General features: G+C 38.6%; 1 protein-coding gene across 1 annotated transcript in view; it reads left to right on the plus strand.

The window, feature by feature from the left end:
* Positions 1 to 1,462: 1,462 nt before the first annotated feature.
* Positions 1,463 to 24,824, plus strand: part of dnah5l (dynein, axonemal, heavy chain 5 like) — a gene marked incomplete at its 5' end in the record, with an annotated part of 260,289 nt that continues 236,927 nt past the window's right edge. The window contains 12 exons of the mRNA XM_073055303.1: positions 1,463 to 1,631; positions 6,439 to 6,539; positions 7,131 to 7,319; positions 9,725 to 9,799; positions 12,050 to 12,133; positions 12,244 to 12,315; positions 14,443 to 14,544; positions 15,538 to 15,724; positions 16,983 to 17,148; positions 21,315 to 21,408; positions 21,561 to 21,659; positions 21,746 to 21,927. Of these exons, the coding sequence (XP_072911404.1) occupies positions 1,463 to 1,631; positions 6,439 to 6,539; positions 7,131 to 7,319; positions 9,725 to 9,799; positions 12,050 to 12,133; positions 12,244 to 12,315; positions 14,443 to 14,544; positions 15,538 to 15,724; positions 16,983 to 17,148; positions 21,315 to 21,408; positions 21,561 to 21,659; positions 21,746 to 21,927 (1,520 nt within the window). The remainder of the gene's footprint in view (positions 1,632 to 6,438; positions 6,540 to 7,130; positions 7,320 to 9,724; positions 9,800 to 12,049; positions 12,134 to 12,243; positions 12,316 to 14,442; positions 14,545 to 15,537; positions 15,725 to 16,982; positions 17,149 to 21,314; positions 21,409 to 21,560; positions 21,660 to 21,745; positions 21,928 to 24,824) is intronic.

Below are 24,824 nucleotides of genomic sequence, written 5' to 3' on the forward strand. Positions count from 1 at the left end.
GCTATCAGTGCTAGTTTGGAGATACCTGATGCTGTCTAACCTCAGAAACTACAAAGACATATACCTCATTAGTATTTTGTTGGGAGGTTGCCTACAAATGCCGGTGGTTGTTGGTTTTACCCGGAGAACAGAATTGAGCTCAATTAGTCACACAGATGGAGAATCACCACGTTGCAACGTCCAATGTTCCCAGACGGCTGTATCAATTTTCTATATCATTTTAAATGCTTCTATACCTCTAATCCAAATGTGTTGGAAATTGTCAAAAATTTCTCTGAAATACCAATTATTTCTATTTCCACAGATATTGCTTGACCTGCAGAGTTTTCCCAGAATTTTCTGCTTTTGTTTTATGAAATTACCTTTGCTTTTATTTTTATAGATGCTGCCTGGTATTTGAGCATTTTGCTTTATAAAACACAGTCCGATGTCAGAGTTTACCATTTACAAGAAAGATTACATTCATAAAGGACGGCGATGCCAGCCCAACACAGACTGTAGTCAATTGAGCAGTTTCTGGAGTCAGTTTTGTAGTGTTGGAAACTTTGTGGACATTTTAAACACGATAACTCCCACTACTATGGACACTGTTTTAATATTGTAAATCAAGGAGCTGTACCGCTGAAATAACTCTACTGCTCGTTTTCAAAACAGTATTTTTAACTCGATTACAACCTCTCCCTCAGACACCATGCAAGAAAAAAGACCTGCTGACTGTAACATTCCTCCAGTTTATCTGAGAGTTACTGGAGTCAACCTTGATTTCTTCTGCTGCTGAGTTTTCTGCACAAGTGAAAATCACACCTTTTCTTTCCGGTTTGGGAACTTTGCAAAGTGGAACCACATAAAATATGCACAGAATTACTATTGCATTTCTACTATTTACTAGACAGTAAAGTGCTAGTTGTGGTTTCATTGGTTTGTTGTACTGAAAAGTTCAAATGGAGAATACTGAATTTTGCGTGCTTGTCTTCACAGGTAATACATGGGACGAAACTAAAGGTGGATATCGAATATCAACAATTTAGCGTAAATGCTATACTTAAACTCTGCGGGAGTAAAATGCAGGCAGGTTTACTTATATCTGCTCTGTGTTACAGAAAGCTCTGCACAATGACTGGACGAGTGTTGCTGGGATACTGGAAAAGAAACTAAAGTTTGCTGCGTGTTCCCTTCAAGAGTTGCCGGTTACTAAGCAACCAAGATTCCATAAACCCTGCATCCAGATTTACCTTACACTGAGTCAACCTGCTGTTCAAGGCCGGAAAACAAATCCTTTCCCGCAATGAATGATTTGAATTTAGCCCTTCCTTGTTTTAATTGGGTCATTTGCAGTTAGGTTTTCCGGATGCAGTTCGTGTGCGACCGTTTCTAAGGCTCAAATACACCGGAGCTGAACTTCGGGTTAGAGGGAGTTAGTTTCCGCAGTCCATTGGAGAGCCTTTGTCCGGCTCGTCTGTGACATTCGGCGCTGCAGAGAGCAATGGCTGATAATGAGGACGCCGCCGACAATAGCATTCAGCCCTCAGAATGCACACCAGGAGAAAGAGATGTGGACAAAGCGCCGTCAGCTAAACCTGACACGGAGATCTCACCTCCGCTCATCTCCATAAAGACCACTGAAGACCAATGTGAGTCCGTACTTACCAGCAGTTGTTAATGGTGACAAAGGCAACAAGATAAGCCTTACTGTCATCTCAGCATAAAATTCGGTCAAAACGGAATTGGCAAAATAAATAAATGGGTCAATTACGGGTTTAGGAGTTTTGAGCTATATCATTCTGGATGTAGGTTGTTCAAAAAGTTTGTAGGGTAGCAATTTTTCTTACCATGCACAAATAAGGAAACAGGTATCAAATAACAAGGGCTAGAGATGGGTGTAGAAGTCTGCATGGTTTATAAGGTACATAGGGTACAAAATTGGATTGGTATGTTTCTAATAATTTCATGCCAATTGTTTATAATTTTATTCATTGAGATACAGCACGGAATAGCCCCCTTACAGCCCTTCGAGCAATGCCACCCAGCAATTCCGCCCCAATTTAATCTTAACCTACTCCCGGTACAATTTTTGGTACCGTGTTTGGACTGTGAAAGGAAATAGATAGCGGAAACTCACTTAATCGCGGGACGGGAGGAACGTACAGACTCCATATAGGTAGTTGCGGCAATTGAACCCGTATCTCTAATACTATAAAGTGTTGTGTCAATCACTACACTACCTTGCTACCCCAATTATGGTATAATTGTTAACAGAAAATACATTATTCATGAGTGCGAGATACATACCCTGATCTATGTCTCAGTGTGTATTGTACTCTGCATGTCATATTACTCAGCAGACCTATATTTTCTGAACGGAGGGAAAACTAACCTTTCACATTTTCTGTTACTTTTTCCGCGTCTTACTTGAAATGTGGTGATAGTTTGTCAAATGCTCTGTGACCTTTTGCTGAACTTCCATTGTACTGGCTGCCCCAGTGCAACTGCTTTTCTACTTTAAAAAACTGTCCCGCACGGGTCTCCTGTCGTTGTCGGATACGATGGACATCCACCACCAGCTGCTGCAGTATGGAAGATAACTGGCTATCTGAGATTTCCATTGATAAATTACTACCCAAAAAAACATTTTCCCATAAATATCGGTTGAGCTACCGTTGTAAATTAATCATTGAACCCATTAAAATGTATCAGAAAAGAGGAGGTTAAGCTTCTTTGTCTGTATTATCTGTTGCTAATGGCAAAGCTATGGTTCAGGACAGATTATATTTATAGAAACAGAAAATAAACTTAACCAAATGCACAGATGGATGACTGGCAGAAATGGCCAGTTCTGAAAAAGACAGATCTGGTTATCAAGGTAGCAGAATTCAATATTGAATCTGGAAGGCCACGCAAAACCCAGAAGGAAGATGGAATACTGTTCTTTAAACTAGCATTGAGCCCTGGCATAACAGGGGAGGAAGCCATTGACTAATAGATTGGAATGGAAATGATATGAGGAATTATGATGATTGTTCTCCATTCCAAGGGACACTCTTTCTAACGCTTCCACATCCTTCCTATAGGATGGTGCCAGAACTGTACACAGTATTCCAAGTGTGGACTGATCAATGCTCTGTACAACATAGTGGCCAAACTCTTGTACTTAATGCCTCAGCTTAGGAAGGAAAATATGCTTAATACCTTCTGCACTACCCTATACTATGTACTAACTTGGGAGGGGTAGAAGTGAAATGATAGGTGTTACATCTCCTGTAGAGCAGAGAGCTCCAGCTTCAACAAGGTTCTACCATCCTTCTTCTTCAGCCCTTAACTTTTTCCACCTATCACATCCCAGCTTCATACTTCAATCCCCCCTCCCCTTCCACCTACCCTCCCCCTCACCTGGTCTTACCTATCACCTGCCAGCTTATACTCCTTTTCCTACTCCCACCTTCTTACTTTGGTTTCTGACCCCTTCCTTTGCAGACCTGATGAAGGGCCTCAGCTCGAAAGATCAACTCTTTATTCCCCTCCATAAATGCATTAAATAGGGATCACAGCCTTCCTGATTTCCTAGTCTACTCTTCCATCCCTATCACACTATATTAGAGAAACCTTTGGAGTGGTGGCAGATGTAATTTAATCCAGACAAATGTGAGATACCTCTGCAATTTTGCTGCTGGAACCATTGTTGCTTGTCAATATACAGTATATAAATAGCTTGAATGAGAATATAGATGGATTGATTTGTTAGTTTGCTGATGGCACAGAAATTTCATTTTTTAGTCGCTATGAAGAAGTTATGAAAGGATGCAAATAGACATTGATAAATTGGAAAATCAGTTGGAGCAGTTGCACATGGATCTTAATCCAGACAAGTGTCATATAATGCACATTGGGATGTCAAAAAGTGTACAGACACATGTAGTAAATGGCAGGGATCTCAGTGCTGTTGATGCACAGAGGGAACTGGGGTGCAAGTTCACTGCTCCCTGTAAATAGTAACCCAGTTTAATGTATTGTATAAGGTAGTGTATATGGTATTCAGCATTTTTTCCTTCATAGGTTGAGGCATTGAGTATAGGGCTGGGATGTTATTTTGCAGCTATATGAATCACTGTCAGTCCACATTTAGAAAATTGTGTATAGTTCTGGTCACCACTCTGCAAGAAGGATGTGGTAGCATTAGAAAGAGTACAGAAGAGTGTTGCCAGGAATGGAGAACTTTAGTTTTAAGGAGAGATTGGATGGAAATTTGAATGCAGGGAGCTAAGAGATGATCTTACTGAGATTTATAAATAATGAGGGGCATAGACAGGGAAGATAGTCTATTTCGGAGTGTGTGGAAGTCTAAAGCCAGAGAACATGGGTTTAAGGTTAGAGGAGAGACATTGTAAAGGAGACCTGAGGGACAGGTGTTATTTAGTGATTATATGGATGAACTGCCAGAGCAGGAGGTAGAGTCAGATCCAGTTACAAGATTTACAGGGAAATTGGACAGGTCCTTGAATAGGAAAGTAGTGGGGGGATATGGACATAATGCATGCAAACTGTAGCATAGATAGGCATCATGATTGGCATAGACAAATTGGACAAAAAAGCCTTGAGGAGATAACTATACCTTGGGTGACAGAGCTACAAACTAAGGATGGATTGAAAATTGATAATTTTAAAAGGAATTTAAATAAAATAAATGGGATAATGATTTTAAATTCTGATGGCATATTTCATGAGCAACACACATAAAATGCTGAGGAACTCAGCAAGTGAGGTAACATTTATGGAGGGGAATAAAGAGTTGATCTTTCGAGCTGAGGCCCTTCATCAGGACTGCAAAGGAAGGGGTCAGAAACCAAAGCAAGAAGGTGGGAGTAGGGGAAGGAGTATAAGCTGGCAGGTGATAGGTAAGACCAGGTGAGGGGGAAGGTAGGTGGAAGGGGAGGCGGGTTTGAAGTATGAAGCTGGGATGTGATAAGTGGAAAAAGTTAAGGGCTGAAGAAGAAGGAAGCTCATAGGAGAGGCCAGTGGACTAGAAATGGTTTTGGCATGGACAAGATGGGTTGATGAGCCTGTTTCTATGCTATACTTCTCTATGACTCTATGGGCCATGGAGGAAGGGAACTAGAAGAATGTAATAAGCAGGTGAGGACAAGTGGTAAGAGAGTAACTAGAATGTGAAATGGAAAAAGGTTGGGAGGGGGAGAAGGGGTGATTGGCAGAAGTTAAAGAAATCAATGTACATGTCATCAGATGGAATTTGTGTTACTCCTCCAACCTGAATTTAGCCTCATTCTAGTAGTAGATGAAGCCATAGACAAGCATGATATAATGGGAATGTGAAGTTAATTTGTGTTGAACAGAGTGAAGGTGCTCAGTGAAGCGGTTCCCCAGTCACACCGATGTAGAGTATGCCGTACCGGGAGCACTGTATGCAATAGATTATGGCAACAGAATCACAAGTGAAGTGTAGTCTCATCGGGAAGGACTGTTTGGTGCACTGAATGTCGATCAGGAAGGAGATGTTAGGAGAGGTGTAGCATGTCATACTTGGAGGGAAAAGTGCCAGGAGGGAGATCAATAGGAAAGGATAAGTGGTCAAAGGAGTCACATAGAGAGTAATTTCTATGGAAGCCAAGGGGTTGTGTGGAGATGGAAAGATGTGCTTGATGACAAGATCCTGTTGGAGATGGCAGAAATTATGGAGAATAGTGTGCTGGATATGGAGCTTTGTGGGGTGGTAGGTACTGACCAGGGGAACCCTATCCCTGTTGAGAGAACAGAAGGATGGGCTGAGGACAGATGTATGAGAAATGGAGGAGATATGGCTGAGGGAAATATTGATGGTGGTAGAAAAGAAACCCATTCTTTGAAAAAGAGGACTTCTGAAATGTTCTAGAATTCTAGAATGGAAAGTCTTATTCTGAGAAGAGATGCAGTAGAGATGGAGGAACTGAGAGAAGTAGTATTTTATAGGTGATACGGTGGGAAAAGGTATAATCAATATAGCTGTGAGAGTCAATAGGTTTGCAAAATGTGTTAGTTGATAACCTGTCTCCAGAGATGAAGATGGAGAGATTGAGAGGAGAGGTATCAGAGATGGACTAAGTAAATTTGAGGGCAAAGTGGAAGTTGGAGGCAAAGCTGATGAAATTGACAATCTCAGCATGGGTGCAGGAAACAGGATCAATGCAGTTGTCAGTGTCGATTGAAAGAATTGTGGAGCATTACCAGTATAGTTTTGGAACACGCTCTATTCCTCGTAGCTGATGAAAAGGTAGGCACAACTGGAGCCTACTTGAGTGCCCATGAAATATGCAACTATTTCTTCCAGACCCTATATCACATATAGCAATATATTTCATGACACCTTGTAAGAAACATTGTATGTTCATAAATTTTTATCTATTCATCTTTGTTTATAAGTTTTGAATATTTATTTCTAACAAATCAAAGCTGGAGAATCAAATCGGCACAGACGTGTAGGTGCTTCGAGATTGAAGAATTTAGGATTAGGACAAGCTAGAACAGCAGCATCTCCAACAACATCGGTCTCAGTAAGTGGCTTTCAAGATTGCAATACTATCTGATTAATCTGAATGCAGTTTTATGTATCTTAAGTTTGATTTAGTGGGGAAACCTGCCCAGGTCAAGTTCAGTCCCCCTGGAACTGCCCACTTCTCAACCAGGTTCACATAACATTCAGTCTGAAGCAGTTACTCCATTTGAAAAACCTGCAAATGACCACTGTTAATATTGCCTTAAGAGTGTTGAATGCATGAATAAATGTTTTCTGCTGTCTACTGTTTTAATGGATGGATTTGTTAATGTAGTGCTCAGTAGATAATAAAGGGGATTTTATATGGGAGTTTTTTTTATACAGGGGATGCTTGATATCTGGAATTTGCTATGAGAGGAGGCGGTGGAATTATTTATAAGGGTGGAATTATTTATAATCACTACGTAAGTGATATTTGGACAGGCAAAACATTGAAGGATACAGACCTAGTGTGACAAGTGGGAGTAGTGAAGATGGGGAAAAAAGGTTGGCATAAGGTAGTTGACTGATAAATCCATTTTTATGCTGTATAACTTTATGACTCTGATATTGACATGTATAATTTTCAACCTATTATTGCCCATTGCAGACTCAAGGAAAGAAGACCTTGCTACTTTCCACTGAGGCAAAAAAGGAAATGATAAAACAAGCCAAAGCAGCAAGGGAAGAACGAAAGTCTCAAATGGATTCACGTCATAACTATATTATATCTAAATTGGCAGATGGAACAGGTCTGGAAGAAACAGTTGTGCAGGATTTCATAATATCAGATGAAAAAGTATGCATTCTGATTTTAGTGGCATAGAATTTGCATTTTAAAGCTCCTTTGATGCAATAGTAACAAATCTATATCAAGCTAGAAATGTAAGATTTCAGGAGTAATAAGGTAGATGCTCAGCCCACTCAAATGTTTGCTAATGAAAGGCTTGTCATGTGGTCACTGCACACCAACAATCACTGCACACTACTAATCTTGCTCACTACTAGTGTCCACGATGATCAGATGTGTGAGAGAGAGGATTCACATTTGAAATATTGATTGGGTGTTTGGGGTTGTCAGGAAGTTGTACTTGGGTAGCTGGACCAACCATCTGAAAAACAGGGCCTGTGAGGATATGAGTCAATGTGTCTATTGGAGGACCAGAGTGTGATGGGGAGACTCAGCTATTATATTGTGACCCCTGAGAGGATATTCAGCTGTATGAGGAACAGAAGGAGGAAGCATATTACATTTTGCTCACTGGATAGTTGGAGCATGGAGGATCCAGTTCAGCCATTATTGGGGACCTGGTGTGGCATAGTTGGGAGTGGGGTTGGCCATAGGTGGAAAAGGGCCTGGGGTGGTGTTTGGGCCATGGGAAAATTGGGGAATATTTCCATCTTTAAGGGCACAATTCAGACCATGGGGAGATGGGATGTGTGGTTGGCTAAAGTCTGAAGATTAAGAAAATTTTGCGTTGGGGAATGGAGACAGGTCTTTTATCTGGGCCTTTTGTAGAGTCTGTTTTCATAATAGATAGCTAGGTGCCAGGGAGAATGTTAACTCCAGTGCCAGCTGGAGTGTCGGGCTTGAAGCCAGGGCCACGATAAATGGGGTATGGTGCATTTGGAAAGCTTGGGGAAGAGGCAATCAAATCAGGAAAATCAACACTGATGAATCTCAAAGGGTGTCTGTCCAGTGAAGTATTAATAAGTACAGGTTGAGTATCTCTTATCCAAAAATCCAAAATAAAAACCCCCCCAAAATCAGATACTTTTGAGCGCTGACATGACGTCACAAATGGAAAATTCCACAAGATGTTTTGGAAGGTTCTCAGGTGATGCTCAGGTCTCTGTGCACCACAGACTCTTCTAGGAAGTGACCTCAAATATGTAATGAACTGAAGTTAATGAAAAATAATGCATAAAGTGAAAAATGAAGATCTAGAGCATGTATTGAAAGAATGAATTCGTCAGTGCTGGAGTGAACATATGCCATTTAATGGTATGCTGATCATGCTTTCGTGATGAACTGAAAATTGAAGTTAATTGTGAATACTTAGCAGGCTGGTTGCAGGAGTTTAAGAAAAGGCATAACATTAATTTTCAAAATATTTGTGGTGATAAAGCATCTGCTGATCATTAAGAAGCAGAGAAGTTCATTGATGTATTTGCCAAGATCATCACTGATGAAAATATAACACCAGAACAAGTCTATAATGCTGATTGTTATTATACTTTACATAAAACTTAAAAGAACACAGCATCATTGGTGGAGATTGAAAATTTGCTGTTGTTTGTTGTTGTACCACAGCTGATTCAGGTATTCTCCCAATGCTGTTGTGCTGCTTTCATTACTTTGCACACATTATATTTTCATTACTTTAATGATATATAATAATACTTACTCTTAAGAAAAAAATGTGATGAACAAATGTAAGACAAAAACTTCATACCAGGAGTACATAAATTCAGAGTTGGAAATGATGGAGATCCCAAGCTATCTTATTATATATTCCAAAATCTGAAAAAATCCAAAATCCAAAACACTTCTGGCTCCAAGCATTTCAGATAAGGGTCTCCCAACTGCAATGCTAAAATTTAGTTATTTCAATAGTGACTGATTACAGCCATTCCTGAGGACAATATGAACAAATTTCCCACAGTGCTCAGGTATTTGATGCATGTCTGTTGCAGAATTCCTGTCTGACCTGCAAGGACAATTCATACCAGTAAGCATTTAGTCAAATTTGTAGGGTCGCATGAAACAATCTGAAAAGACCTTTGCTGTATTCTGCACTAGGAAACATCCATTGTTAACCACACAGGCCTGCAGTTAGCAATGTCATGTAATTGAATGTCTAAGGATTTGTACTTTAAATATTTCATTTTGATATTTAATATTAGGAATTTTTGATCATGCTTTAGAAGCGTACGTGGAAAATGCTGAAGTTATTTTCTACTAGAGTTAATCTTTTAAAATGTTGCAAAGCCAAATGGCATATGTAAATGCAATTTCATTGTTTTATTTTTTTTGATAATATGGTAAATGAAAAGCAGCGGAATGCATGTTTTTTTCCTTTATCTTAAATACTTAAATTTCATTGTTACTCCTTGTGTGGAAAAATGGCTAACAAATAATTAACAACAGTAAATAAAGGCACAGTATAAAGTTTTCACATTTATGATATTTTTCTTTTCTAGTATCACATGATTGAAGAATTCTTTGCACCAAATGGTTCTAAAAAATTATTATTTTATTACCAAGAAATAGCTGCAGTAAGTATCTACTAGTAGAATTTAAATGTTTGAATATGTCTAAATGTAGGTACAATATCAACTTCAAGTTCAGGTTCAGTTTATAGTCATTCAATTGTACACATATATACTGTCAAACAAACTTTCTCCTGGATCATGGTGCACAACACAGAACATGTAACTCATACACATAACACATAAAGTAAACATAACAAAAAAGAAGGTGCATTTATGATACAAGTTAAACAGTAAACAATATAATGCTACTGTTGCTTCATGCGTGACGAGACCTGGATGGTGGCAGCGAGTTCAGTAGTCTTACAGTCTGGGGGAAGAAGCTGTTACCAATCCTAACAGTTCTTATCTTAATGCTGTGTTACCTCCTGCCTAATGGTCGGGGGTCAAAGAGATTGTTGGATGGATGGGAGGGATCACTGATAATACTAAAGCCCTGCATACACTGCACTCCTGATAAATATGATAAATATTTCTGATGGGTGGAGAAGAGGCCACAATGATCCTCACAGCCGTCCTTGCAGTACTAGGATGCTTAACAGAATATTGTTTTGCTTAAAATTAAAGTTTTATATAATAGTTCAATTTCAAATAGTATTGATTTTATTTAAAGCACAAGTCAACTCATTGAAGGGTGTATTTAAAAGGAAATGCAATTTAATTTCTTTCTAGCTATCTAAACTGATTTTGATTAGACCATAAGACCATAAGGCATAGGAGCAGAATTAGACCATCGGGCCCATTGAGTCTGCTCTGCCATTTCATCATAGTTGAATCTTTTTTTCACCTCCTTAGTCCCATACCCCAGCCTTCTGCCTGCAACCTTTGATCCTGTGTCCAATCAAGAATCTATCTATCTCCACCTTAAGTTAATCTGCAAGTTAACTTTAGGGTGTTCTGCACAAGGACTCCCAAGACCCTTTGCATCTCAGATTTTTGGATTTTCTCCCCATTTAGAAAATAGTCTGCACATTTATTTCAACTACCAAAGTGCATGACCTTGCATTTTCCAACATTGTATTTCATCTGCCACTTTCTTGCCCATTCTCCTAATCTGTCTAAGTCCTTCTGCATCCTACCTGTTTCCTTAACACTGCCTGCCCCTCTGCCAATCTTTACATCATCTGCAAACTTGGCAACAAAGCCATCTTTTCCATCATATAAGTCATTGATATACAGCATAAAAAGAAGCGGTCCCAACACCGATCCCTGCGGAACAGCACTAGTCACTGGCAGCCAACTAGAAAAGGACCCTTTCATTCCCACTCACTGCCTCCTGCCAATCAGCCAATGCTCTAACCATGTTAGTAACTTTCCTGTAATACCATGTGCTCTTAACTTGGTAAGCAGCTTCATGTGTGGCACCATGACAAAGGCTTTCTGAAAGTCCAAATATACAACATCCACTGCATCCCCTTTATCTAGCCTACTTGTAATCTCCTCAAAGATTTCCAATAGGTTCATCAGCCAGGATTTTCCCTGAAAGAAACCATGCTGACTTTGTACTATCTTGTCCTGTGTCACCAAGTACTCCATCACCTCATCCCTAGCAATTGTCTCTATCATCTTCCCAACCACTGAGATCAGGCTAACTGGTCTATAATTTCCTTTTTGCTGCCTTCTTCCTTTCTTAAAGAGTGGAATGACATTTGCAATGTTCCAGTCCTCTGGCACCATGCCAGAGTCCAATGATTTCTGAAAGATCATTTCTAATACCACTACAATCTCTAATGTTACCTTTTTCAGAACCCTAGGGGGGGATGCAGTTCATCCAGTCCAGTGATGTATGTACCCTTAGGTCTTTCAGCTTTTTGAGCACCTTCTCCCTTGTAATCGTAACTTCATTCACTTCTCTTCCCTTATCCCTTCATTCACTTTTCTACCCTTCAACACCTGGCACACTGCTCATGTCTTCCACAGTGAAGACTGATGGAAAGTATTCATGTAGTTCATCTCCCATCTCCTTGTTCCCTGTTATTATTTCTCCGGCTTCATTTTCGAGTGATCCTATACCCACTCTCATCTCTCTTTTTTTTATATACTTGAAAAAGCTTTTTCTATTCACCTTGATATTGTTTGCTAGCTTGCTTTCATATTTCATCTTTTCCCTCCTAATGATTCTTTTAGTAGCTTTCTGTAGCTTTTTAAAACAACTAAAACCATGATTATTAACAATACTCAACGGAACTTAAATAATTTATACATTTCTAATGATTGACATTGATTTGTTTAAGAATATGTTGTTTAACCCTTTAGAACATAGATTTGAAACGTCTAAGTGCTGACACATCCAGAAGCATGCCTCAGAAAAGGCTGTTCATCACTGATGGCTCAGTTGAGGTAGGGTTATTCACATTAAAATTTCTCTTGTAAACTACAAAATTATAAATACACTTGGTTTCAGAAGGCTGATATTTCAATTTTTCAATTTTTTTCTGTTCGTCTTTCAGGGTTTGACAGGAACTTGTTTATTTTTTCTCCGAACTACGAATAAAAGCATCAGCTCAGCAAATGTTTCTCAGGTCAGTTCCATGGTCCAATCCAAAAAAAAATCATGTTTGTCATGTAAGCAGAACTTCTTAAGAATGCCTAAATGAGCACTTCTACTTAAAAGACTGCTTTGACTAAAAAAGTCAAGGTGATTTTTGGCTTCCTGGTCTCAAGATCTTTCCAGGTTGCTAGGCTGATCTTTGGCACATCTCAGTGTTTGCTACTTACGGTTGCATTTCTCAAAATCACCAAAACTCCATGATCAAGAAGAGAAGGTTTGATCTACTTTTCCTTCTGTGCACAGAAGCAGGACGGGTAGGCAGAGAGATTTGCCTGTACTAAAGGTTCCTCAACAGACAGGTCATATAGTCTCGACAAAGACCTCTCTAACAGCCTTCCACTAGAAGCACTTGCTGTTACCCGGGAGAATATCCTTGGTCCTATTCCACATAGAGCATGCATCCTGCAAGCATTGTATTTCACTAGCGCGTCCAGATCTTTCTGACTGCTGAAACACTCTCTTACACTGCAACCCCAACATTGTAGTGCCCGTCTTTCCAAGTGGTAGCCTTGCCCAGGTGGAAGTTCTGCTTGTGTTGTTGTTTTAAGTGGATGTAGTGCTTGACCAATTGGCAACTTCTGAAGGAGTGCCGTAATGGAGTAATGCAGTAAAACTGACACAATGCAGTGGTACAGAGGGAAACTGGATAATGCTGTTTTGGGAAAGCTGCAACTGAAAATTTAAAAAATAATGTTAGGCTGAAACATAATGCATATTTAATACAATTAAATTGTGATAAAGTACTCTTTAGGCCAGAGAGTTTAAAGAATGTAACAGATAAAATCTACACCTGAGCATTCTGAAAATATCTAGATAAGAAGACAAGAATTAGTCTTATTAAACATGCTTTACCATCAGGGGAACAGAAATACACCATTTGCACTATTTAGTGTTGAATTTATTATTACCATGTATTTTGTTTGCTCTGTGAGCAAGGAATTTCATTGCATCCTGGTGTATAAAACAAGAAATTAAACTGTCTGAGCAACACATACAAAATGCTCAAGGAACTCAGCAGGCCAGGCAGCACAGGCCAGGCAGCATCTATGGAAGAAAGTACAGTTGATGTGTCAGGCCGAAACCCTTCAGCAGGACTGGAGAAAAAATGATGAGGAGTAGATTTAAAAGGTGGTGGGGGGGGGGGGGGGGGGGAGGGGAGAGAGCAACACAAGGTGATAGGTGAAACCCAGAGGAGGAGGGATGAAGTAAAGAGCTAGGAAGTTGATTGGTGAAAGAGATTCAGGGCTGGTGAAAGAGGGAATCTGATAGGAGAGGACAGAAGGCCATGGAAAAAAGAAAAGGGGTGGAGGAGCACCAGAGGGAGGTGATGAGCAGGCAAGGAAATAAGGTGAGAGAGGGACAAGGCGATGGGGAATGGTGAAGTGGGGGGGGGGGGGTGCCATTACCAGAAGTTTGAGAAATCGATGTTCAGGTTGGAAGCTACCCAGACAGAATATAAGGTGTTGTTCCTCCAATCTGAGTGTGGCCTCATCACAACAGTAGAAGAGGCCTTGGATTGACATATCGGAATGGGAATGGGAATTGGAAGTGGGACATTTTGTAATGAGAATGGGAAATGGGTCAGATCCGAATGGGAATGGAAAGTGAGACATATCAGAATGGGAATGGGAAGTGGTAGCCTTCGGCCTGATGGCATGACTCCTCTACTATTGCAATGTTGCTTACAGATTTTCTCTTATTTGTGGTCAGTCTCTTTAATCTGTGTTGCTCAGTGAGCTGGCATAGACTTCATGGATCAAATGACTTCAAGAAATATGGAAATGTGAATTCCCATAAAGGAATTCTACTGCACAAGGCAGGAAAGTTTTCTTTATCTTTCAGACAGAACTTTAAATTCAACTAAAATAGAAGATCCTAGAAGTATAAAGACCTACCAGCAAAGAGAAAAAATTATTTATAGGTCATCCTTTATCAATTTTTTAACAATTGTTTTTATTGCTGAGTTGAATCAGTCATGTAGGGCAAAGAGGATAGATACTGGATAATGATCGTTAAAATTATTGTTATTAATTTATTAAGCTAATATCAACCCTAGCCGATTTTATTCATTAATATAAAATGCATCTTTTCTATTTAGGAAGTAAATTTTGGCATGCTGAATTGTTCTGAGGAGAATCTACTTCAAGGGTTGGAGAAACTGCTTGGTAATGTAATGGTACCTGCACTGCGATCCCAAGAGGTAACCTTTCTCCAATTGAGATACATGGCACAGTTATTGTATACTTAAAAAAAATAAAATAATTGATTGTAGTTTTACATTAATCCTGCTCTTTGTATTGAAGAGTAAATTAATTAGGCACGGATTTGACATGCAATTTAGTAAAATCTATTGAAAATTCAGTTTATGTGTGTCCAAAGTCAAATATATCATGAGGGAAAGCTATCATCATCAACTGCTCATGATCTCTGAATGAACTGATGCAATGACTACAGCTGCCTTTCAACTTGATTGCCAGCAAAAACTAACATGAGCACAACACTGACATCTGCTGTTGGAATAAAAATCTGAATAGATATTTTCCAGACTAATCTTTGTGCAATAGCATGTTATAGTTTATATATACAGTAGATTCACTGAGGACTTGTCCATCAATATTGACAATTGTCTTTTTCAGTGTGCGTAGTAACTACCGGTACTCAGTAAACACGAGTTTTTATTTCTTCATGGAAGGTTGAAGCTTCTTGAAGAACGAGCACATGATACTAGCTTCACGTTAGTTAGACAGGAAAGAGGTTTGTATAATAGAACAGAACAGAACGAAAAGCTTCTTACATAGGTTTTCTGTGTATGAAATTTTGGAACATTAGCATTTTTGACAAGAGTGCCTTTTTTGGTGTTTCTTTTGCTGCCTTCAAGAAGATGGACGTCCTGTTACTTGAACTACTATACAGTAATTTGTACATTGAATGAGTCCATAAAGTTAAATACAAACTTCCAAAATGCTACAAAACGCAGGTTGATCTTTCACAGTATTGACCAGAACTGATTATTTTATTGTTAAATGTTCTAATCAAGACAGTCATATAAAATCAGTTCAGAAAATTGAACTTTATTTAAAATCTATAAAGTATTGCAATTAGAGGCTTCAATGCAACTGGTTCTTTAATTTTCGTAATGTATTTTCAACAATTTGTTGGTAGTGTCAACATTTTGTTCTTTATTAATACATAGAATTGGGGATCTATTAAAGAAGGAATAAAGAATGCTCAGATTCAAGAGTTCTTTGAATCCTTGGACAAGTTTGTTAGCAACTTGACTTCAGCCAGAAAAAACATGGAACAGCAAATTATTCTTACAGAGGTGACTACGGCTTACAACATTGATGACCTGCATACTCCCTCAGACTATTTGATTGCAGGTATTGTATATTATTTATAATTTTTATAGCTTTAAGTTTTCAATTTGTTTCAGTGATAATGTTTTCAAAATGTAATGCTATTAAGTATAAATGTGCATATGTTATTCTTATTTAGGTTTTCCAAATTATTCAGCAGTTCCATGCTTTGGAGTAAATCTTATTTAATTCAGAAATATAGAGAACATTAAGATGTGAGAACACAAAATCTATGGTTACTTTTTCATGATATCATTTGCATTGACATCTAACAGGGTTGACAGGAGGCCTCGTAATTTACACTCTTTGCCACTGCAGATACATCTTTTCCACCTACAAGCCCATGGAACCATAAAATATTGTGGCAAACCACAGTTGTGGAGAGATGACGATACCTAGGCACTGACTGTTTTGCCATTAAATAAAATTAAGGATAATCTTTTACTTCAGCGCTGCTATCCCACTTTAACCCAATATTCCTTGATTCATTAATTTCTAAAAAAAAATCTGTCTCTGTATTGAATATTTAAAATTGCCAAGTCTCTTCAGTAGATGAAAATAAAAAAGTGCAAATACTGTAAATCAGAAGTAGAAATGCTGAGAGTATAAGGCGGTATCTGAGGCAAGAAAATTGCTGCTTAAGATCAACAGAACTGGGAAGGAGAGAAAACAGGCTGGTTTTCAATAGCATAGAATGTGGAAGAAAAGAAGATTGTTCTATTAGGAGAGATCGCACAGACTGGATCTATACTCTATAGAGTTTTCAAAAATAAGAGGTGGTGTCATTGGTTTTAACATGGCTTAACAGGGTTGATGCAGAGATGATATTTCCCCAAGTAGGCTGCATAGAACCAGAAGTAATAGTCTCAATGTTAAGTATCAGCCAGCCATGATATATTTTATTGCTTTGAGTGAAAAACTTTCTTCATCAAGATAGTAAGGAACCTTTGAAGTTGTTTTACCAAAGGGAGCTCAATTACAGTACATTTAAAACAGAAATTGATAGATTTTTGGATATTAAGAGAATCCATGATTAAGGGACTTATTCAGAAAGTGATATTGAAGTAAAATCTTAAGGAGAGCAAAAATCTTAATGGATGGCAGAGCAGGCACAAAAAAATCAAATGGCCTACTCCACCGTTTTATGTAATTCTTGACTGGCACAGAGGCAAGGGTAATACTTCGTTTTATAAAACAACTGAAAATCCTTTAATTATTTTGTATAGATATTAATATACATTAAATAAATTAAACTAAATTGGGTTTACTTTTTACCTCCTAGCTAACAACTCTGAATTTGTGGAGCAACTAGAGGGAGTGCTGATGTCATGGAGTAAACAAATTGAACAAGTTTTAGCTGAAAGTGAGCAAATGAGAAAAGAAGCAGATGACATTGGTCCTTCTGCAGAACTCGATCATTGGAAGATGAGAATGGCCAAGTTTAATAGGTACACTTTGATATATTTCCAGCTCATTGTGTTGTTCAGTTAACTAATAGTTTTTGCGTACACTTCAGTTACCACTGGATTTAAAAATGTTTTTAAAAAAGATCTAAACAGATGAACTTTACTGCTTTGAGTACAGGTGTTGTGTGAATGGGCCTGAAGTCTGTTCCATGCCTTTTGCACACTGAGGACATCATACATTTTTGTCCATATAGAAACCTGTTCAAATATTGTAAATAAAACATAAGCCCAAATGTTAATGTTACCCCATAAGGTGGGGGAAATTGAGTGTGGTGGGGTGTAGCCTGTCTGTAAATTTATGTTTTTTATTCTCTTTATGGTCTATTCCTTTCAATTGCTCTTCTTTGTTCTCATCCCACATTTTGTTTAGGCTCCAGTGGTCAATCCATAATAAAAAGACCGTTGTGGCACTTTTCTAAAAAGATGGTAGTACTCTAAGATTCACACAGCATGCTTTCATTGGCTTTGCATGTTTGTGTCTTGATTTGGTAGCAGTCCTAGAATTTGTTAAATCCTAAAAATACCGAACAGATTCTAAATTCTTACTAAAGATCAGCTCGACACAGAAGAGGGCTGGAACTAGATTGATTTTGCTTGTGGTTCTTGTCTTGTTGAAACCTTGGGAGTTTAATTTCTGAATATAACTAGTTAGAATAGACTATATATAGACTATATGACAATATCAGATGGATATCCTACTGTCTTGTTTTTTTTTCTGGCTAAGTAAAGAAATGAATTTCCTTTTTACATTGGCAGTATGTTTTTTTCTTGTCTTGAAAATATCACACACCCGCAATGAGCACTGAAGAGCCAATGTTCATCGATTGTTTTTATTGACTTGTAATGAGATTCCGCTTCCTTTCTCAATTTATATTTTTACAAATTGAACTTTCTGGATTAAGATAGGATCTAATCAGTTACATTTATATAATAAATACAAGAGCTTATGAATTGTTAATTCAGCACCTCCTCTAGTAGAATTAATCATCAGAATTAGAATCAGGTTTATTATCACTGGTATGTGTTGTGAAATTTGTTAACTTAGCAGAAGCAGTTCAATACAAGACATAATATAGAAGAGAAAAAAAATTAAATAGAAATAATAAATAAATAAATAAATTAAATTACTGTATACGTATATTGAATAGATTAAAAAATGAGCAAAAAACAGAAATACTGTATATTAAAAAAAGTGAGGTGGTGTCCAAGGGTTCAATGTCCATTTAGGAATTGGATGGCAGAGGAGAAGAAACTGCTTCTGAGCTGCTGAGTGTGTGTCTTCAGGCTTCTGTACCTCCTACCTGATGGTAACAGTGAGAAAAGGGCATGCCCTGGGTGTTGGAGGTCCTTAATAATGGACGCTGCCTTTCTGACACACCGCTCCCTGAAGATGTCCTGGGTTCTTTGTAGGCTAGTACCCAAGATGGAGCTGACTAGATTTACAACCCTCTGCAGCTTCTTTTGGTTCTTTGCAGTAGCCCCCCAACCCCATACCAGACAGTGATGCAGTCTGTCAGAATGCTCTCCAAGGTATATCTATAGAAATGTATTTGTTCACATGCCAAATCTCTTCAAGCTCCTAATGAAGTATAGCCGCTGTCTTGCCTTCTTTATAACTACATCGATATGTTGGGACCAGGTTAGATCCTCAGAAATTTTTACACCCAGGAACTTGAAACTGCCCACTCTCTCCACTTCTGATCCCTCTATGAGGATTGGTATGTCAGCATTTAATACCATCATTCCATAATCCTGATTGAGAAGTTGCAGAACCTGGGCCTCTGTACCTACCTCTGCAATTGGATCCTCAAGTTCTTAACCGGAAAACCACAATCTGTGTGGATTGGTGATAACATATCCTCCTCACTGACGATCAACACTGGCACACCTTAGGGGTGTGTGCTTAGCCCACTGCTCTACTCTCTATATACTCATGACTGTGTGGTTAGGCATAGCTTAAATACCATCTATAAATTTGTTGATGATGCAACCATTGTTGGTAGAATCTCAGGTAGTGATGAGAGGGCATACAGGAGTGAGATATGCCAACTAGTGGAATGGTGCTGCAGCAACAACCTGGCACTCAACGTCAGTAAGATGAAAGAGGTGATTGTGGACTTCAGAAAGTGAAAGACGAAGAAACACATGCCAATCCTCATAGAGGGATCAGAAGTGGAGAAAGTGAGTAGTTTTAAGTTCCTGGATGTCAAGATCTCTGATGACCTAACCTTGTCCCAACATGTCATGTAGTTATAAAGAAGGCAAGACAGCAGCTATACTTTATTAGGGGTCTGAAGAGATCTGGCATATCAACAAACACGCTGAAAAACTTCTATAGTTGTACTGTGGAGAGCATTCTGACAGGCTGCATCACTGTCTGGTATGGAATGGTTACTGCACAAGACCAAAAGAAGCTTCAGAAGGTTGTAAATCTAGTCAGCTTCATCTTGGGCACTAGCCTACAAAGTACCCAGGACATCTTCAGAAAGCAGTGTGTCAGAAAGACCTGGGTGCTGGAGGTCCATTATTAAGGACCTCCAACACCCAGGTCATGCCTTTTTCTCACTGTTACTATCAGCTAGGAGGTACAGAAGCCTGAAGGCACACACTCAGTGATTCAGAAACAGCTTCTTCCCCTCTGCCATCCAATTCCTAAATGCACATTGAATCTTTGGACACAACCTCACTTTTTAAAAAAATATACAGTATTTCTGTTTTTTCACATTTAAAAAAATCTATTCAATATATGTATACTGTAATTGATTTACTTGCTTATTTATTATTATTTTTTTTCTCTGCTAGATTATGTATTGCATTAAACTGCTGCTGCTAAGTTAACAAATTTCATGTCACATGTGAGTGATAATCAACCTGATTCTGATTCTGATTCTGATTTCGATTCTACCATAATGCACAATGTTTAGGACACCAAATTAATAAACCAGAAGCTTGGACAACTAATTTTAAATCCAACAATGGTGTCTGTTGGTGATCTACATCTAAGTTCTATTAATATTCTGAAATTTGGAATAAATATTCATTAGTAATTACAGCAACTGTAAAAAAGCCTAAAAAACGTGTCACAAAGATCCCATCAGATTTATTAATGTCTTTCAGGGGAATCCTTGACTGGTAAACGAGTTAAAGATTAAAGGGAAAAGGCTCAAAAATTGGGTTGAAAAAAGTCAGCCATGAATTGGTTCAGATAAATAATTGATGGGCTAAATAGCCCTATTCTGCTCTTGGATTGTGTGGTCTTTATTCTTATTTAATCTAGCCTTTTATGATTTCACATCAACCATTAAGTGGTTGGTTGACACAGAAAGGGCCTTGTAGTTAATTCTGTTGTGGCTCACTACCACCTCTGAAGTGCATTTACAAATGGGTAAGAAATGCTGACCTTGGCAGCAAAGCTCAGATTTCAAAAATGGTTAAAAACAAACAACTCATGAAGACATGAGACTGTAGTGCAATTCATTTAAGCCAGATAGTAAATCTCATATTTTCACTTCCATAAACAAAGCAATTAATGACTGGTGAATTAGTACTTCCAAACAGTTGGCTGATCAATCATTCATCTATACCCTTCAGGAATTTCCCATAGTCAACGTGTTTTCAAACCACCTCCCTCCCCATCAACATATCTCAAAACATTAACTGCATATTTATGTAATGAAATAGTGCTAAACTATTCTGTCTCATTGTAAACTGAATTGGTTGTTTCTAGTTCCCTTCCTTACCTTCCTAAGAAATTTATAGGTGGTTATCCTAGCAAACTTCAACAAATGTGAACTAGAAATGGAATACTTTTTCAGATATTCTTTTTGTTGAATTCTCATGTTAAAATTAGATCTCCCACTTCTGCCACAAGGATGATTTCTATGTTTGTAACTATATCTATGTTTATAATCGTCCCCATGCTATAGGAGATCCACAAACATAACTGACTGCTGTTTCTTAATTGTCCTATCACCAATACCGGAATTCATTTTTTATTACTCCAAAGGCATCACAATATATCTGAATTTCTATGCTACTGAATCCTAAATTTCTCTGGCTCTCAAAGTAAACATTTTATCTAGATTTGTGAAGTTGAATCTGTATATTCTGTGCCTTTAAAATTTTATTATTTTTATTTTTAATTTTAGCCTTCTTGATCAAATTAAGAGTCATCAAGTAAGAAGAGTTATAGGCATTCTTCAGGTTGCAAAGTCCAGGTCATTGAAACATTGGAGAAAACTGGTAAATTTTACCTTTTAAACTAAGTTTGATAGGCAAATATTATATTGTTTGTAAGAAGCTGTTCACAGTTGAGTAGTCATATATTCTTTCATCAAAGCAATCCTTAAAAGTGTCAATTCCTTGCAATAATCTATTGTTTTCTTTTTACCTAGGATGGCAATATTACAGATGCGGCCAATGAAGCTAAAGATAATGTGAAATATCTATACACACTGGACAAGTTCTTTGGGCCCCTTGTGAAATGTTCACCGGTTGGTTGATGCATTCTGATTAATTCTACTGGAACAAAATGTATAACATTGAACAGAATATATTTCAATATTTATTATTGTTTCAGGCCACCATGATTGAACATGTCCCTAATTTGATGAACAGTATTCGAATGATCCATAGCATTTCAAAGTACTACAATACATCAGAGCATATGACCTCTCTTTTTATCAAAGTTACCAATCAAATGATCACTACATGCAAAAAGTACCTTTGTCAGAACACTGGAAAAATTTGGGAGCATGACAGGTAATCAATTTATCTATTTTTGATACAGAAATTTTAGCTGAACAACATTTTAACCAAATCTCTTAAAAGTTTGCTGAGCACAAAATTAAAGAATGAAAACAGTGAATTTCTATGGAATTTATTGATCAATAATTGACTTCTTGTGACTCGACTCATTCAAGTAATAGAAGGAAGATTTTCTTCATTGCTTGAACATTCTTTCATTTTTACTTTAGCCCATTCCATCCTGGTTCTTCCAGGAACAGCATAAATATAATGACATTGAGTGGAATTACAACTTTTAATGCATATCATTATCCACTATTGCTAATGAGATGGTGATGAGTTACATTCTTAAACTGCAGCAGTACTTCTGGTGAACATACCAGCAGCAAACATTCTAATGGAGATATTACATCATTTCTAATGGATGGGAAGTTCCAGGGTTCAGACACAGTGACAATGAGAAGTAGTGATATATTTCTGTATCAGATGTGACCTCACCTGCCACATTTGTAGTTTAAATGTTACCTGCCATAGAGTCATGGTTATCAGGACATACAGCAGGGAAACAGCTGACCAAGGTTCCCATCTGAGCTAGTCCCATTTACCTATGTTTGGCGCTTATCCCTTTTAGCCTTTTCCATGTAAGACCATAAGACTTAGGAGCAGAATTAGGCCATTCAGCCCATTGAGTCTATTCTGTCTTCCATCATGGCTGATTTATTATCCCTCTCAACCCTATTCTCTTGACTTCTCCCCAAAACCTTTGACACACTGACTAATCAAGATAGGATCAGCCTGTGCTTTAAATATGACTTGGCCTCCACAGCCATCTGTGAATGCCACAGATTCACCACCCTCTACATCTCTGTTATAAACAGAAATTCCTCTATTCTGAGGCTGTGCCCTCTGGTCCTAGACTTCCTCACTATAGGAAACAACCTCTCCTCATTCACTGTATCTAAGCCTTTAAAAATTTGATTGGTTTCAGTGAGATTCTTCCCCCCCCCCCCCCCCACCCATTCTTCTAAACTCCAGTGAGTACAGGCCAAGAGCCATCCACACTCCTCATGCATTAACATTTTAATTCCTGGTATTATTCTTGGAAACTTCCTCTGGACATTCTCCAATGTGAGCACATCTTTTCTTAGATAATGGGCCCAAAACTCCTCAGAATACTCCAAGTGTGGTCTGACCAATACCTTATAATGCCTCAGCATTACATCCTTGCTTTTATATTCCAGCCCTCTTGAAATGAATGCTAATATTATATAACCACATAACAATTACAGCATGGAAACAGGCCATGTCAGCCCTTCTAGTCATTGCTGAATGCTTACTGTCACCTAGTCCCACCGACCTGCACTCAGCCCATAATCCTCCATTCCTTTCCTGTCCATATACCTATCCAATTTTACTTTAAATGACAATATTGAACCTGCCTCTACCACTTCTACTGGAAGCTCGTTCCACACAGCTACCACTCTCTGAGTAAAGAAGTTCCCCCGTGTGTTACACCTAAACTTTTGCCCCTTAACTCTCAACTCGTGTCCTCTTGTTTGAATCTCCCCTACTCTCAATGGAAAAAGCCTATCCACGTCAACTCTATCTGTCCCCCTCATAATTTTAAATACCTCTATCAAGTCCCCCCTCAACCTTCTACGCTCCAAAGAATAAAGACCTAACTTGTTCAACCTTTCTCTGCAACTTAGGTGCTGAAACCCAGATAACAGTCTAGTAAATCTTCTCTGTACTCTCTCTATTTTGTTGACATCTTTCCTATAATTCGGTGACCAGAACTGTACACAATACTCCAAATTTGGCCTTACCAATGCTTTGTACAATTTTGACATTACATCCCAACTCCTATACTCAATGCTCTGATTTATAAAGCCCAGCATACCAAAAGCTTTCTTCACCACCCTATCCACATGAGATTCCACCTTCAGGGAACTATGCACCATTATTCCTAGATCACTCTGTTCTACTGCATTCTTCAATGCCCTACCATTTACCATGTATGTCCTATTTTGATTATTCCTACCAAAATGTAGCACCTCACACTTAACAGCATTAAACTCCATCTGCCATCACTCAGCTCCAACTTTCACTGGCCTAAATCTCTCTGCAAGCTTTGAAAATCTAATTCATTATCCACAACGCCACCTATCTTAGTGTCATCTGCATACCTACTAATCCAATTTACCACCCCATCATCCAGATCATTAATGTATATGACAAACAACATTGGAACCAGTACAGATCCCTGAGGCACATCACAAGTCACCAGCCTCCAACCTGACAAACAGTTATCCTACCCCCACCGATGACCCCTTCTCCCATCTTCAACCCTCTTCCTCTTCATGGACACCCCGCTCTGGTCTTCTGCCTGCTCTGGATCTCTTTATTCCTAATTACCGATGGGACATCAACCGTCTCGACTTCACTGAACCCTGTTCCAATCCCAACCTCACTATAAAACCTGCTGATAAGGGGGGAGCTGTTTTTGTCTGGCGTACTGACCTCTACCTGGCCAAGGCACAGCGACAACTCTCTGATACCTCCTCTTATTTACCCCTTGATCATGACCCCACTGAGATGCACCAGGCCATTGTCTCCTATACCATCACCAAACTTATCAGCTTTGGGGATCTCCCATCCACTGCCACCAACCTCATAGTTCCCACACCCCGCACTTCTCGTTTCTACCTCCTACCCAAGATCCACAAACCTGCCTGTCCAGGTAGACCTATTGTCTCTGCTTGCTCCTGCCCCACTGAACTCATTTCTGCATACCTTGACACTGTCTTATCCCCCCCCCCTTGTTCAATCTCTTCCCACCTATGTTCGTGACGTTTCTCATGCTTTGAATTTTTTCAATGATTTTAAGTTCCCTGGCCCCCACTGCCATATTT

The sequence above is a fragment of the Hemitrygon akajei genome, chromosome 8, assembly GCF_048418815.1.
Source record: "Hemitrygon akajei chromosome 8, sHemAka1.3, whole genome shotgun sequence".
Classification (NCBI taxonomy): domain Eukaryota; kingdom Metazoa; phylum Chordata; class Chondrichthyes; order Myliobatiformes; family Dasyatidae; genus Hemitrygon; species Hemitrygon akajei.